Here is a 12892-nt window from a genome sequence, read left to right as displayed (position 1 = left end):
TCTGCAGCATTGAACAGTGTTAGAAGCTATTGATGCTTTCTTACAAGCTGGTGTAGCTACTTTCAGCACGAGTAGTATGTATAAAGTAAAACAGAATAGCTGGTTGTGTGTACTGTAGAATCTGTGCATGTTTTTAAAATCCTTCATTTGATTTTTTTTTTACACAGGTGTAGTGTCTGATTTCCAGTCCATTGCTCCTTACTTTATTAAATACAACCCAGGTTTGTGACTGTCCAGCCAGCCATTTCAGCTGTCACAGCACTTTAGCTTGTGATGTACCACACAGACACCTACTGCATGAACTGAGTGTTAAATTGTTATCCTCAATTAATGGTGGTAAGGAGTGATGTGCTTCAGCTATAGCTCCACCATGTACATGAGCACCAGAGTAGAATTGCTGCCACCCTCTGCATTCTTTGGCTGGAGTGGGCAGTACAATACTTGTATTTAAAGCTCTGGTGAGCTGGCAGTGTTGGAAACCCTTTTCTCTGGGTTCTCCTTCTGTCCCTTTGAAAATCCCAGGCAGTCAGCTTTGCTGATTTAGGGCACTCAGACTCATCTGATTCAAAACCAGAAGCTTCTCAAATTTTTTTTTTTAATGGAAAGAGTATTGTATGACAGGGTTTATATGGCAGTCTGATCTAGACTATTAATTACTAAATGATTTGATTAAAATCCCTTAAAATACCATATGCCTTAGATGACTTCCATAAGAATCTTCATGGAGGCTGGAAACCTGAGATTGTTTGGCTTTTTTATTGAGCAAAAATGGGGTTAATGAGTAATGGAATTAGTTTTCCATTAAATATTTTGAGATGCAAGCCTTGTATAAAGCTGATAAGTATTCTCAACTTATTTTACAGGGTGACCTAAAGACTTACATCTGCAATGAGCAGGAACACATTAAGGGAGACTCTCAAATAATGCTGCTACAGAGGATGGCGTGCGAGATTGCTGCTGGACTTGCTGTCATGCATAAACACAACTTTGTGCACAGGTATGCTCTCCAGATAAACTCCTTTTGGTTATGATCCCCTCTAAAATTCATGTAGATATTTTCATTAAAATCTGTGTGCACTGAAGATTGTGTTTTAAGGAGCTTTCACCTGACACACATACCCTGAGTCGTGGTGGTGTGATGCTTACGAAGGTGCTAATGTAACTGCAGTGGTGTGGTGTTACAGCTCCCACCTGGCTGAAAGCTGATCACCTCTGGGTTAGGTTTGCAGCCTGTAGAACACTGACCAATCCAGAAGATGGAGTTGTTAGATTAATTCTTGGCCAAGTTAAATTTGTTGTGTTCCCTGGGGGTGTGTGTATGTGTTAGAATGACCCTTACCTGCTGTGTATGTTTAATAGATCGTGTTTTAATCAGGGTTGAGGGGAGTGGGGAACACTACATTTATTTATTTTAGTTAACATAGTTGAACCTGAATGGGTGGCAGTAGTAGTAAAAGGCTGGGGAAAATGTATTTGTGAAACTAATTGCTCAGAAATACACCAAAATGAAAGCAAAAATAAAAATCATTAAATGAGAAGGTGTTAAGGGGCTGGAAGGCATCAACCTTAGACTGGTAATGACTAAAATATTAATGAGTACTTGCTCCCCACACATGGCTTACCTGATGAAACCTTGGGTATCACAAGACAATTGATTTTGGTTTTATGCTGGGTCAGTCTGTTCTTTCCTGTAGAAACAGCACTTGCATCATCCCTGTGAGCAAGTTAGGAACTTGCCAGAGCTTATCAGTGTGCATCTTGCTGCATAGAAAGCAGAGACCTTGTGCTCAGGGAGCTATTAAACTGGAACTCTTATAAGGTGCAGGTGGAACCTGAGAAACCCCCCAAAGCCTGGGTTCAGCCAGAGGCTGAGGGGCAGAGCTATTCTCTTACCCTCTTAAATGATTTCAAATGACTTGAAGGTAGTAGTAACAGTTGTGCCTGTCAAACTGAATGATCACTGTTTCTTGTATTGCAGCAGCATGGCTTTGTAGGTATTTAACAGTGTGTTTAACAGTGTGTTTGCAGTGAAATACAGTTAAACTCTGTAAATAATTACCCCGTGGATCCGCAAGATTCTCACTGTAACTGTTTACTTCTAGCAACACTATCCTGATGCTGTCAGAGTAAGTGGTAAAGCTCCAGCATCAGTGATTTTGTTGTTAGTGGTAAATTCAAGCAGCCAAAATTTTACTCTCTTCCAGGATATTTATCTAAATAGTATAAACCAAGTTGGGAAACTTTGGGGCATACTTGAGGCTTACAAATGTGTTTCTGAACTGTGTAGTTCAATGACCCTGGAAAAGAAAACACTTTCTTTCTTTTAAGTAGGGAAACTGTGTGGCTTTCAGACTGTTTGTACTTCAGAGGCTTTTTTTTTTAAGGCACACAGAAGCAATGGTAGTGTTCTTCCAGTGCACTTAATTGCCTGGTACCTTCTGTGAAACTGAGAGGCAAAATATTTGAGCAATTAGTCTGCCGAGCTCTTGGCTGGTGCAGCCTCATTAAATGGGCATAAATTCCCCAGTTTGCACCATGGGTTTTCTAAACCAGCTTCTTGGGTTTATTACAGCAGCACTGCTGGCTGTGTGTACTTGTGGTCTGGCTTATGGTGGAAACTGGAAATGACTTTGTGTTAAAGAGCTTTTTGATTTGTTCGTTAAAGGATGTTTATAAAAATCATTACTCTGGTCTTTTTCAGGGATTATCTGTAGTTCTAGTTTAAGTGTAATGTATGGTTTTGTCATTAAGAGGAGCTTAACTGTAGGAGTAAGCTATTGCTAGTTGTTTAGTATCACGTTATAAATTAAGTGTTTAAACTGATCTGAATTGTCACTAGATGTTGCTCATGACGATTAAACGCAAGACGTGCAGTGCCAAGGGTTAGGTACAGGGGGACCTGCATCACTCCAGTGTGTCAACAGCCAAAGTAATCTACATCATGGGCTTATCACTAGCACGAAGTAACTCTGTGTGTGGTTGTATGGTTGGGAGTATAGGTCACTGCTGTGGAGAAGTGTGTAAAACACAGCATGATAGTCTGGGGGGGTGTATAATGTTTATAAATGCGATTGCTTTGGCACTATGGTGAGTCTTATTTGGGTTCCAGAACATGGATTCAGCTCTGTGTGGCTCTGAATTGATTCTCTGTTAAAAACGTGTATGGAAGACTCCTTGGTTCAGTCTCATTCCTCCTTTGTTTGCCTTTTCAGTGACCTGGCCTTACGGAATTGCTTTCTTACTTCCGATTTAAATGTCAAAGTAGGAGATTATGGTATAGGATTCAGTAGATTCAAGGTAAGTGAATTTTAAATGGGTTTGGGTCTAAGGTTATGCCAAGCATACTTTACAAGTTATAAACTGGTACTAGATTGTCCTTTATTTGAGTAATGTACTTTCAACTGTAGTTGGCAAATAACTGTAGCAAGTTCATGTAACAGAACACATTCTCTTTCTGGAGTGGTGCTTATTGTTGTAGAAGGAAGCTTCTGGTTAAGTCTATCTTTAAGTCCTGTTTTAAAGTAGTCCTAAAACTGTGTTTTAAGGAAGGAAAGATTCAATCAAATATGTTAATGAAAATGTTCAAAGTATTTAAGTATATCAAGAAAGTGAAATTCATAGCATAAGTTAAAAAAATCTTAAAGGGCTATCAACTTCTAGAAGTCAATCCAATATTTGTCTAGTCTTTCTATTTTTATCACTAATTTAGGAAGATTATATTGAGACAGATGAGAAGAAGCTTGTTCCTCTCCGATGGACTGCACCTGAGTTAGTAACAAGTTTTCAAGACAGACTGCTATCAGCAGAGCAGAACAAATACAGTAACATATGGTATGTAGTAGGCTTTAAAATAATGTAAATGAGAGCTTTGCAGATGTATTTTCAAACATCACACGAAGGAGTAAATGATATTGATAGTTAAATCAGTGTTGGCCTGATGCACTGCTTTATTCCATCAGTAGGTTGATTTCTACAAACCTGAAGCGATCTTGCTTTGGAAAAATGCTTAGAAATCTGTTCAGAGATGAAATAATGTTTAGCAGAATAATAGGTGTTTGTACTAGCGAAAGTAACAACTGTGTATTTGTCAAATGCCTTTAAATGTTTGTAAAGGAAGGAAACAATAAATGATTTTTCGACTACTGTAATTACTGTGGGTGACACACAAAGCTGATCCTGCTAGAGCCTGATTAAGTTCTGTTGGTAGAACCGGAGCATCTTCACTTCTTGCTGCAGTGTTTGAGGGCTGTGTTGAACCACTTGCCTCTGCTGGCACAGGGCTGGCAGACAAACTGTGAGGGAAATCTTGAAGATTAATTTCTTTTTAAATCACTGAATTCCACTTCAATTCCCAGTCCTAAGAAATGGGGATAGTGGAAATTGGGGCTTCAGCTAACATTTCTGGAAACATTATAGAATTAAATTCCTGGTTTTATATTCCAAGGATGTTAGCAAATAAAACCTAGCTGACTATCTAATTTAAAGGTAGAGTTCAGGAAAGCAGGTGGATAGAAATTATTTAAGTACTGACCTGCGTGGATTCTTCACGTGGGCTTCCTCAGATCATACTGTATGCCTGAACTCTAAGCAGCTTAGGGTCTTACAGCTCCCAATATGCCTCTTGTACAGACCTGCTTTGAACAGGCTGGGACTAGATGACTTGCAGAGGCCCTTTCCAATCTAAATTATTCTGCCATAATACATGCAGAGTCAGTTCCTGAGCATTTTGAGTGAGGAAAGGTTGCCCAAAGATCAGCATCAACTCGATCACTGAAGATGTGATTAGTATTGTGTACAGCACTGAACAAAGAGGCAGCTTCTGACTGCTGCAGCTTGACAGTAATTGATTTTATGAAAACTGAAACAAAGACTAGTGTTCTAGTAGTTTAACCCAAAACTGCGACTTCTGATGAAAGCTTTTCCAACTGTTGGACTAGCCATAAGGTTTTTCATCTCGCTTCTCTACATATGGATTTTCTATGTGGGGGTTTCTTCCCTGGTTGGTTTGTTTGAGGCCTCTTATATTTTGCTGCCTGCATTGTTGTTGCCTTCAAGCAGCTTTATTCTTGGGGCTTCCAACATTCTGTCCAGTAAATGAGTAACAGGTGCTGAAGTTACCACAGAGCCAGTGGGACAGTGGTATTTGTTTCTTCTCACCAGTTAAGCTTTGCATCATCCTTATGTCCTTAGAAAAGCAATTTTAAAATAGTAGTTAGAGCACTGAGTCATTTGCTGCTCTCTTTCAGGTCCCTGGGTGTCACGTTATGGGAGCTGTTTGAGAATGCTGCCCAGCCTTATTCAGACTTCTCTGACAGGGAAGTCCTTACCCATGTCATAAAGGAGAAGCAGGTTAAACTCTTCAAGCCACGTCTGGAGCAGCCATACTCTGATCGATGGTAAGCTTTATATGTTTCTATTTGATTCTTAAAGCTGCTTGTCCTGGTTGAGGCTAGGGTGGAGTTGATTTTTCACAAGGAGATGCCACAGTTGAACTGAGCTGGCCAGGGGTGTTCTCGTACATGTAACGTCACGCTCCCCATAAAAGGGGGCTAGATGGGAAGGGACTGCTCCGCGTGGTTCCAGGATGGGCTGAGTGCAGACCAAGTGTCTGGTCAGGTTGGAGTAGTGCTTTGTATTGTCACTGTTTGTGATAACTGTCTGTCATAAGTTCTGTTGTTGGTGTTTGCCTCTCCCTGTGCTGTGTCAGTAACTGTCCTCATCCCAACGCACAGTGCCCATCCTGCCAGGGGATGGGTGAGCGAGCAGCCCGTGGTGCTCAGCTGCAGTTGAACCATGACACTGCTGAAGAAGTTTCTCAAATTGCTCAGTTTTCTTGAATATATTCAAATTGCTATGTGTAATCATGCTCCTGGCAAAGAAACCTTAGGCAAGGGCCAAAGGAGTTGCTATTGATGGAAATTCCTGCCAGTGGTACTAATTGTTGCTCCTCTGTGAATTCCTTTTCAGTGCAAAACCTATTGAAACCTGTTTCTTGTTTGTGTAGGTATGAAGTCCTGCAGTTCTGCTGGCTACCTCCTGAAAAGAGACCAACAGCAGAAGAAGTGCATAGGCTGCTTACTTACCTTCGCATGCAGAGCCAAAGGGACTCAGAGATTGATTTTGAACAGCAGTGGAACGCTCTTAAACCAAACACCTCAAATAGAGAAACAAATAACTCTGCATTTCCAATCTTAGATCACTTCACGGGAGACAGACTCGGCCATGAGATGGAGGAAGTTCTCACTGTCACTGAAACAAGCCAAGGTCTCAGCTTTGAATACATCTGGGAGGCAGCTAAGCATGATCATTTTGATGAGTGTGGTCATGTGAATCCTGAGGAAGCAATGACATACACGAGCATCTTCTTCCCAGTGGAGGTTTTTGAGAGGTCGCTGTCAGAGCAAGGGTCAGGAGCACAGGATGGAAGTGGCCAGGAAGCATCACTTGCTGTCCCTGGGGTGTTACCTGTGTTTGATGCACACAAGCTTTCTGTTGGCAATGACTACTATATCCAGCTAGAGGAAAAAGGAAGCGGCTGCAGCATGAATTTTGATAACCAATCAGTTGTGCTCACTACAGAATTTGATCATCAAGAAGCTATACAAGAAAAAAGTTCTCACTTCACAGTTCTTGGGGATCTTGATGTTGAAGAATCCAGCACTGATGGGGACTTCTTCCACTACAATGCAGATCCTAAAGAGGAATTCTTGACTGCTGCCAGTAGTCCAGAAAGTCCTTTTCAGAGTATCTTTAATGACATTGACAGAGCAGAGGAACTGACAAGCAGAAAAATACTTGGTTTTGCTGAAACAAGTGATATTCCTAAAGACTTTAAACCAATTGTTTTAAACTCTAACACAGATGCTAGACAGGCAGTGGGACTTGCTGAGAAGGAACGTTCTAGTCACACTTCTGAAAAGGAAATGGTTTTGTTATGTGAAAATATCTCTAACCAGTCTGACTTGGTGACTTTAGAAGAACTTTCTGATAACTTCTTATTTCTTCAAGAGAAAAACTTACTAACAGGGTTACTGTCGAACAAAACCAGCAGTGATTTGGGGCAAAAACCAGATGTTCTAAAAGCTATATTAGAAACCTCAAATAGAAACTCTGCAGAGCCTGAGCCTGTGTCAGCTGAAAACGCACAGGTCTTCTCTCTAATCCATGATGGTCTCAGAACAGTGAAGGATGAAAATTTTAACCCTGTGACAATGAATAAAGATCTGAATTCTCAGTCTCAGACTCCTGTAGAGATACAGATATCCTCTAGTCCATCAGCAGCACAGAAGCCATGTGACAAACTTGCAAATCCTTATTTAACAGATGAGGGAAAACTTTTCAGTGTGGAAGCGAAGGAAGTCGTGTCCTGTAATGTTGATATTCTCTGTCAAGAAGAGCTGTCCAATAATGCCAAAAACAATAACGTTGGAAACAATTCATGTTACAGTGGTGCTGCTGAAACAAATGAGTGTGGTGCACAAATTAAACAGGAAACAATTTTCAAGTCTGATGAAATAGCTTTTGGTAGAGAGAAATGTAGCGATCAGAAAGACAGGGGAAGAGATTTGCATGATAAGTCTCCCATATTAAAAAAAGAGGAAAGACAAGAAACATCAAATCATTTTGAGAACTGTAAGGATGTTCCAGAAGAGGTGACCTTAATTTCTGTTGGTACTTCAGATTGTCTGAGTCAGGACAGTCTTTTGGAAGACAGCCCATCTGCTATCCAAACTGCAGAGCAAGCCTTAGAGACACCTGATTCCTTGGATTCCTTAGATGTAAATGAGGTTTTAGAATCTTTACAGGCTCAGAGTCCTCAGAAACTTTTGCCACCTGATAAACCTGCTGACAGTGGCTATGAAACAGAGAACCTGGAATCTCCAGAATGGACTTCTCATGTCACTGTGGAGGATGCTTCTAGTGTAGATACTGCACTCTGTGCTGTCAGTGAGAGCAATGTCAATGCTTTACCATCTAATCCAGTCATCATTGTTTCAGAAGCAGCAGCTGCTTTAGATGCAGTGAATAGCAATTTTGAAATCACCCCAAAGGTTTTTCTGGGTGGAAGTCAGAACTCATATAGAGACTCTGCCTATTTCTCTGATAATGATTCTGAGTCGGATAAGAAAACAGAAGAGACTGTAAATCCATCGAGAGAGACCGTGTGTGGTGTCTCCTCAAGCAGAGGAGAGAACAATACGGGGGAAGGTTACAGTTTTGAAGAGAGACAGCAGAAATGTGATGTAAGGAATTACCAGGACATCAACAATCAAAACGCAGAACTAGAACTCAGTCACAACTTGGAGATGCAAGAGATGGATGTGAGGATGCAAGGGGGTCCTGATGGGTGGGCTGAGGCAGCTCTGAATTCCCTGGAAATATCAATGGAAGGTAACCTGAGGGATGAAATACAGGTGTCTGAGGCTCCCCGGAAAACCGTCTCTTGTGTTGGCACTAATACTTCAGAACTTCTTTCACACAGAGACTTAAAGTCTGTGCATAACATGCACGGTCCCTTGGATTTCAGTAACAGTGAGAAGTCCTTCTACCACATGGAAGGACAAAAACTGAAAGAGCCAGATATTGAAGGAAAATACCTTGGCAAGCTCGATGTTTCTGGAATGCTTGATTTGGAAGATGGTGATGATGCTGACGAAGAAGATGAAAACAGTGATTCTGAGGATGACATGAGGACTTTTCACATGCATAGTCTGAGTTCTGACAGTGAAGATGAAACTGTTCATCAAGTACCTGAGATCCTTACCGAAAAGGATGATGGAAAACATCTGAGAAGCTTGCTAAAACTTCCAAAACCTCTTAAGGAAAGGCAACAGGAGCACTGGAAAAGTGAGAAAAAGGCTGTAACGTTCTTTGATGATGTCACAGTGTATTTGTTTGATCAGGTATACTCTTTTAATTAGTTTTTGTTGGTGTTGATATTCTTTTAAACAAGATGTGTTAGAACAGTTTAATATTTGTGGACACACTGTTACAAGATCATCTTTTGTGGGTTGATTTTTCTTATAAATCCCCTTATTTTCTTGGCTAGGTGCAGTTGTCTGCTGCTGGTAGAACAGCAGCACTGAAGTGAAGGAAGGTTTTGCTTTGAGCAAAATCTGGTTCATTGCCAGATCCTGAATCTCCATTGCTTTTGGGCCCTGAATGAAATGTGGTTTTCAGTGATGTCTTTCTGGTGTTTACAAGATGTATTTTGTTTGAATATATGATACAGTATCATTAGGGACCAGACTTGATTAATTTATTTGACCAGAATGGTGGTGTAACTTTATAGAAGCAGTTTATCTGCTCAGTGAACTTGAGGGTGCCCTTATAAGGGAAAAGAAGGGAAAACACCCAACAACAAAAGGTCCCCTGAAGACCAAACCGCAACCTAACTCTGAATCTTGCACTAGTTAGCATTAAGGTCAACTCACCTCAAACCATAATCAAAGATGAGAACAGTATTTAGGTGGTAATGCTACTTTTTTATTAAACTATTGTGATTGGAGTTCACGGAAACACTGATTATAAGATTCAAGGTTACCTTTGTTTTCCTATCTGCTTTATCAGTTCCTGACTTCTGTAACTTGATACAGAGGGGATTTGCATTTTAACATTATAGCCACTAAACCAGTACAGTGAGTTTAAAAGAACAGACACATTGTGGAGCTTGGGAAATGCTGCTTATGATGACGCACATAAATATTAGAGATAATTGTGTTTTGGGGTAGAAAACTGAGGTGATATAATTGTGTCTAGGCAGCCTGTAGGGTAGAAATCCTTTTGTCAGAGAGGAAGGAAAAAAAAAGAGCTGTGTTTAATCTGCTCTTAGTTGTTGAACTCTTTACTTATTATTACAGCAACTGATAAAATGTTGGCTGCTTCGTATACCGGTCATACAAAGTCTGTCTCTTTATCCTGAAGCATGATTAAGGGGTAAAAGAAAACCATTTAAAAAATGTTGGGAGATGGGATAAGGTTTTATTAAATAGAAAAAACCCTACCTGTGTGAGGCTGATAAGGGAACTGTTTCCAGTTGGAAGATGCTTTAGCTTTGTTCCTAGAAATATGAAACTTTATATATCATAAATAAACAGTAATTTCCTGCGTGCATTTTAGCATAACTGCATACCGAGTTCTTTAAGCATATGCACAAACTTCTCTTTCTAATCTGTAACCAAGCTTTGTTGTGTGGCGGCATCCGAAGAGTTGACATGAATTCCCCAGTAGATTGGGGGGGGGGTGGGGGGGGAGTGTTGAAGGCTGGCATCCATAGCCATGGCCATGCCGTGTGCACAAGAGCTAAAGGAGTTCCTTTCTTTGCCTTAGGAAACGCCGACCAAGGAGCTGGGACACTGTGCAGCAGACTTGAACGGTGAAGGCTCTCCCAGCACCCCTGTTCCATCTTCCAGCTTTAGTTACTTAAACAGATTTGCAAACTCAGAGAGCTCAACAGATGAAGAAGGTACTTTAATGCATTGATACACAGCAGGGGCTGAGACTGTCTTATGTGCAGCTCTTAATTAGATGTCACTGAAATTCTACATGACTTGTGAATTCCCTGTACCACAGGAGCTTGTTCTGTATCCTAAGGTGACACTTCAGTTGGGCTCAGATACCAGTGTTCCTGGTTATCAGTGCTTCCAATGTAATACTGGTTGCTTATCTAAAAAGATGTGTCATGGGTATCACAGGAGGCAACCAAAACATGGCAACAGAGGTTTGTGACCCCCAGGGCTAGAACAGAAGAGCTACAAGGTTTGCTTTGGGTTAATGCAGTCTTCAGGTGTTTGCTTTTAAAGCAGTGTATGACTTAATTTATGACTTAATTTGCTGTACATTACCTCTTCTTTTTCTTTTTTTTTTTCCCCCAGGTGGGGGTTTTGAATGGGATGATGACTTCTCTTCTCCAGAGCCATCCTTTATTTCCAAGGCAGCTAATAGTCTAATCAGTTCTAAGCCATCTCTTCAGTCATCAAAGTACTTCTCTCCACCTCCACCTTCCCGGACACTCGATCAGAACTGGTCACATTCATCCCCTTATTCCAGATTCTCTATCTCTCCTGCAAACATGGCAAGCTTTTCTCTTACTCATCTTACAGATTCAGATATAGAACAAGGAGGTAAGTAACTTAGTGACAATACTTATTTTAAAACATTATGTAAGGTTTTAAGTAACAGATACAACAAATCTTGTTCTATTTTAAATAGTTAATTTTAAAATGCATTCCGAACACTGAATTATGTGGTATTGTATTTCAGTCAAGGCCTGGCTTTGTTTAGACTGAGGTTTTTTGCATCCAAGTCACTACAGACTTGCAATTGAATATTCTACAGAACATTTACAGGACAAGCTCACATTTTTTGTTAAAAAAACTTAGTGCTACCTTCTTGTGACTGAAATCTGTGCAGCCCTTAATCACTCCTGTATGGCTGCCACACTGTGGCAGTTGAAGGATTCCCTTGATGGTGCTGTTATAATTTTATTTTCTTGGCACAGGGTGAGGATGGTAGGAATGATCCTGCCACTGTTGTCTAAACTTATTTTAAAGCTCAGTTTCTTTTCATAACAGCATTTTAGATAGTGTATTCTTGATATCCTGAAGAATTGCAGCATGTTTTCTGGAGCTGTGAGTAGTTTTTGCTAAGAGAGCCAAGCAATCTGTTCATAGCAATATTGAGTGCTAGCAGTATTTATTAAAAGAAGCTTTCTTGTCTGTAACGAAGTTTTTTTTTTTTAAGCATTGATAAATTTTTGAGGTAAGATAATCAAAAATAAACACTAAAATCACTTCAGTGTATTTTAATCTTGATAAAATGTTACATTATTAAAAATAAATATTACTGATGGCTGAGCCTTGCTAATGGTCAATGTCTATAAAGAAGTAATTGCTGTTATATATAGAGTTGCATTGTTCTTGCATTGTGCTTATTGATTAGATAATGTTTGCTGCTTAACTTAAAGATAGGAGTGGTTATTTTGGAGATCCCACATTGCTTTGTGTGTCCTAAGAAGTGACATTGAAGTGTGTGATCTCAGCAGATGTCTGTGTATAAATGTTCCCAGTGTTTACAGTAGCTGAAAGATTAACCAAACCTTGGAAGTGTGAAACAAGCAGAATGCCAGGCTCTAGGAGTTGTCTTGCAGAAGAATCTCACTGTACCTTGTGACCTTTCCCCTACTAATAGGAAGCAGTGAAGATGGAGAAAAAGATTAAATGCATTAAAACTTCCTTGGACTACGTACCTAAGAGACACAGACCTTGTCTGGGGCTTCTTTATCTAAACTCTGGATCCACCTGGAGTAATGCAGGTAACCAAGAAGTACTGAGAAACGAAAGTAAACACTGAAAGCAATGTTAAATCAGGACATGAATTTGAATGTGTATTTAACTTTGTAATGTATTTTTAAATCAGTGCAATTTTGCTTTTCATTGAAAGATGATTCTGCCGCTGTTTTCAAGTACTTGAAGTATTTTTCAGATAACTTAAGAAACAAGTAAAGCAATTACACTACAGTCTGGTTTATGTATGAGATTGTATAATATTCTTTTTTATATTTTTCCATGTAGTTCATTATCTATTTGAACATACCCCTGTTGTAGAATTGTGTATAACTGTCCTGTGCAACAGGTGGCTGTGTTGCTGAAACTGTATGAATGATAGTTGAGCAGTAGTGAGCCATATTTATTCAGAAAGATATCACTACGTATTACTTTGCTTATTACAATTGCACTATGAATTATTCTTCCTTTATTTCCTGATGATGTACAGAATCAAAATCTTAACTCTTTCAAGGAAAGTGAGACAAGTTGAATTGGCCCAGTTACCCAGTTTAATTTGTCCTTTTTGTAGCCTTTGCTATGCACGGTACTTGTAAAACATACATAAC

The 12892-nt window shown here is 39.9% G+C and overlaps 1 protein-coding gene across 1 annotated transcript in view; it reads left to right on the top strand.

Moving 5' to 3' along the window:
• Positions 1-12218, top strand: part of LMTK2 (lemur tyrosine kinase 2) — a gene marked incomplete at both ends in the record, with an annotated part of 35424 nt that extends 23206 nt beyond the window's left edge. Inside the window, 8 exons of the mRNA XM_084270903.1 lie at positions 864-997; positions 3213-3297; positions 3710-3831; positions 5247-5396; positions 6005-8903; positions 10330-10465; positions 10875-11123; positions 12190-12218. Of these exons, the coding sequence (XP_084127029.1) occupies positions 864-997; positions 3213-3297; positions 3710-3831; positions 5247-5396; positions 6005-8903; positions 10330-10465; positions 10875-11123; positions 12190-12218 (3804 nt within the window). The remainder of the gene's footprint in view (positions 1-863; positions 998-3212; positions 3298-3709; positions 3832-5246; positions 5397-6004; positions 8904-10329; positions 10466-10874; positions 11124-12189) is intronic.
• Positions 12219-12892: the final 674 nt, after the last annotated feature.

Source organism: Gallinula chloropus (genome assembly GCF_964237585.1).
Source record: "Gallinula chloropus genome assembly, chromosome: 15".
NCBI classification, from domain to species: domain Eukaryota; kingdom Metazoa; phylum Chordata; class Aves; order Gruiformes; family Rallidae; genus Gallinula; species Gallinula chloropus.
This window is presented reverse-complemented; position numbering and strand designations above follow the sequence as displayed.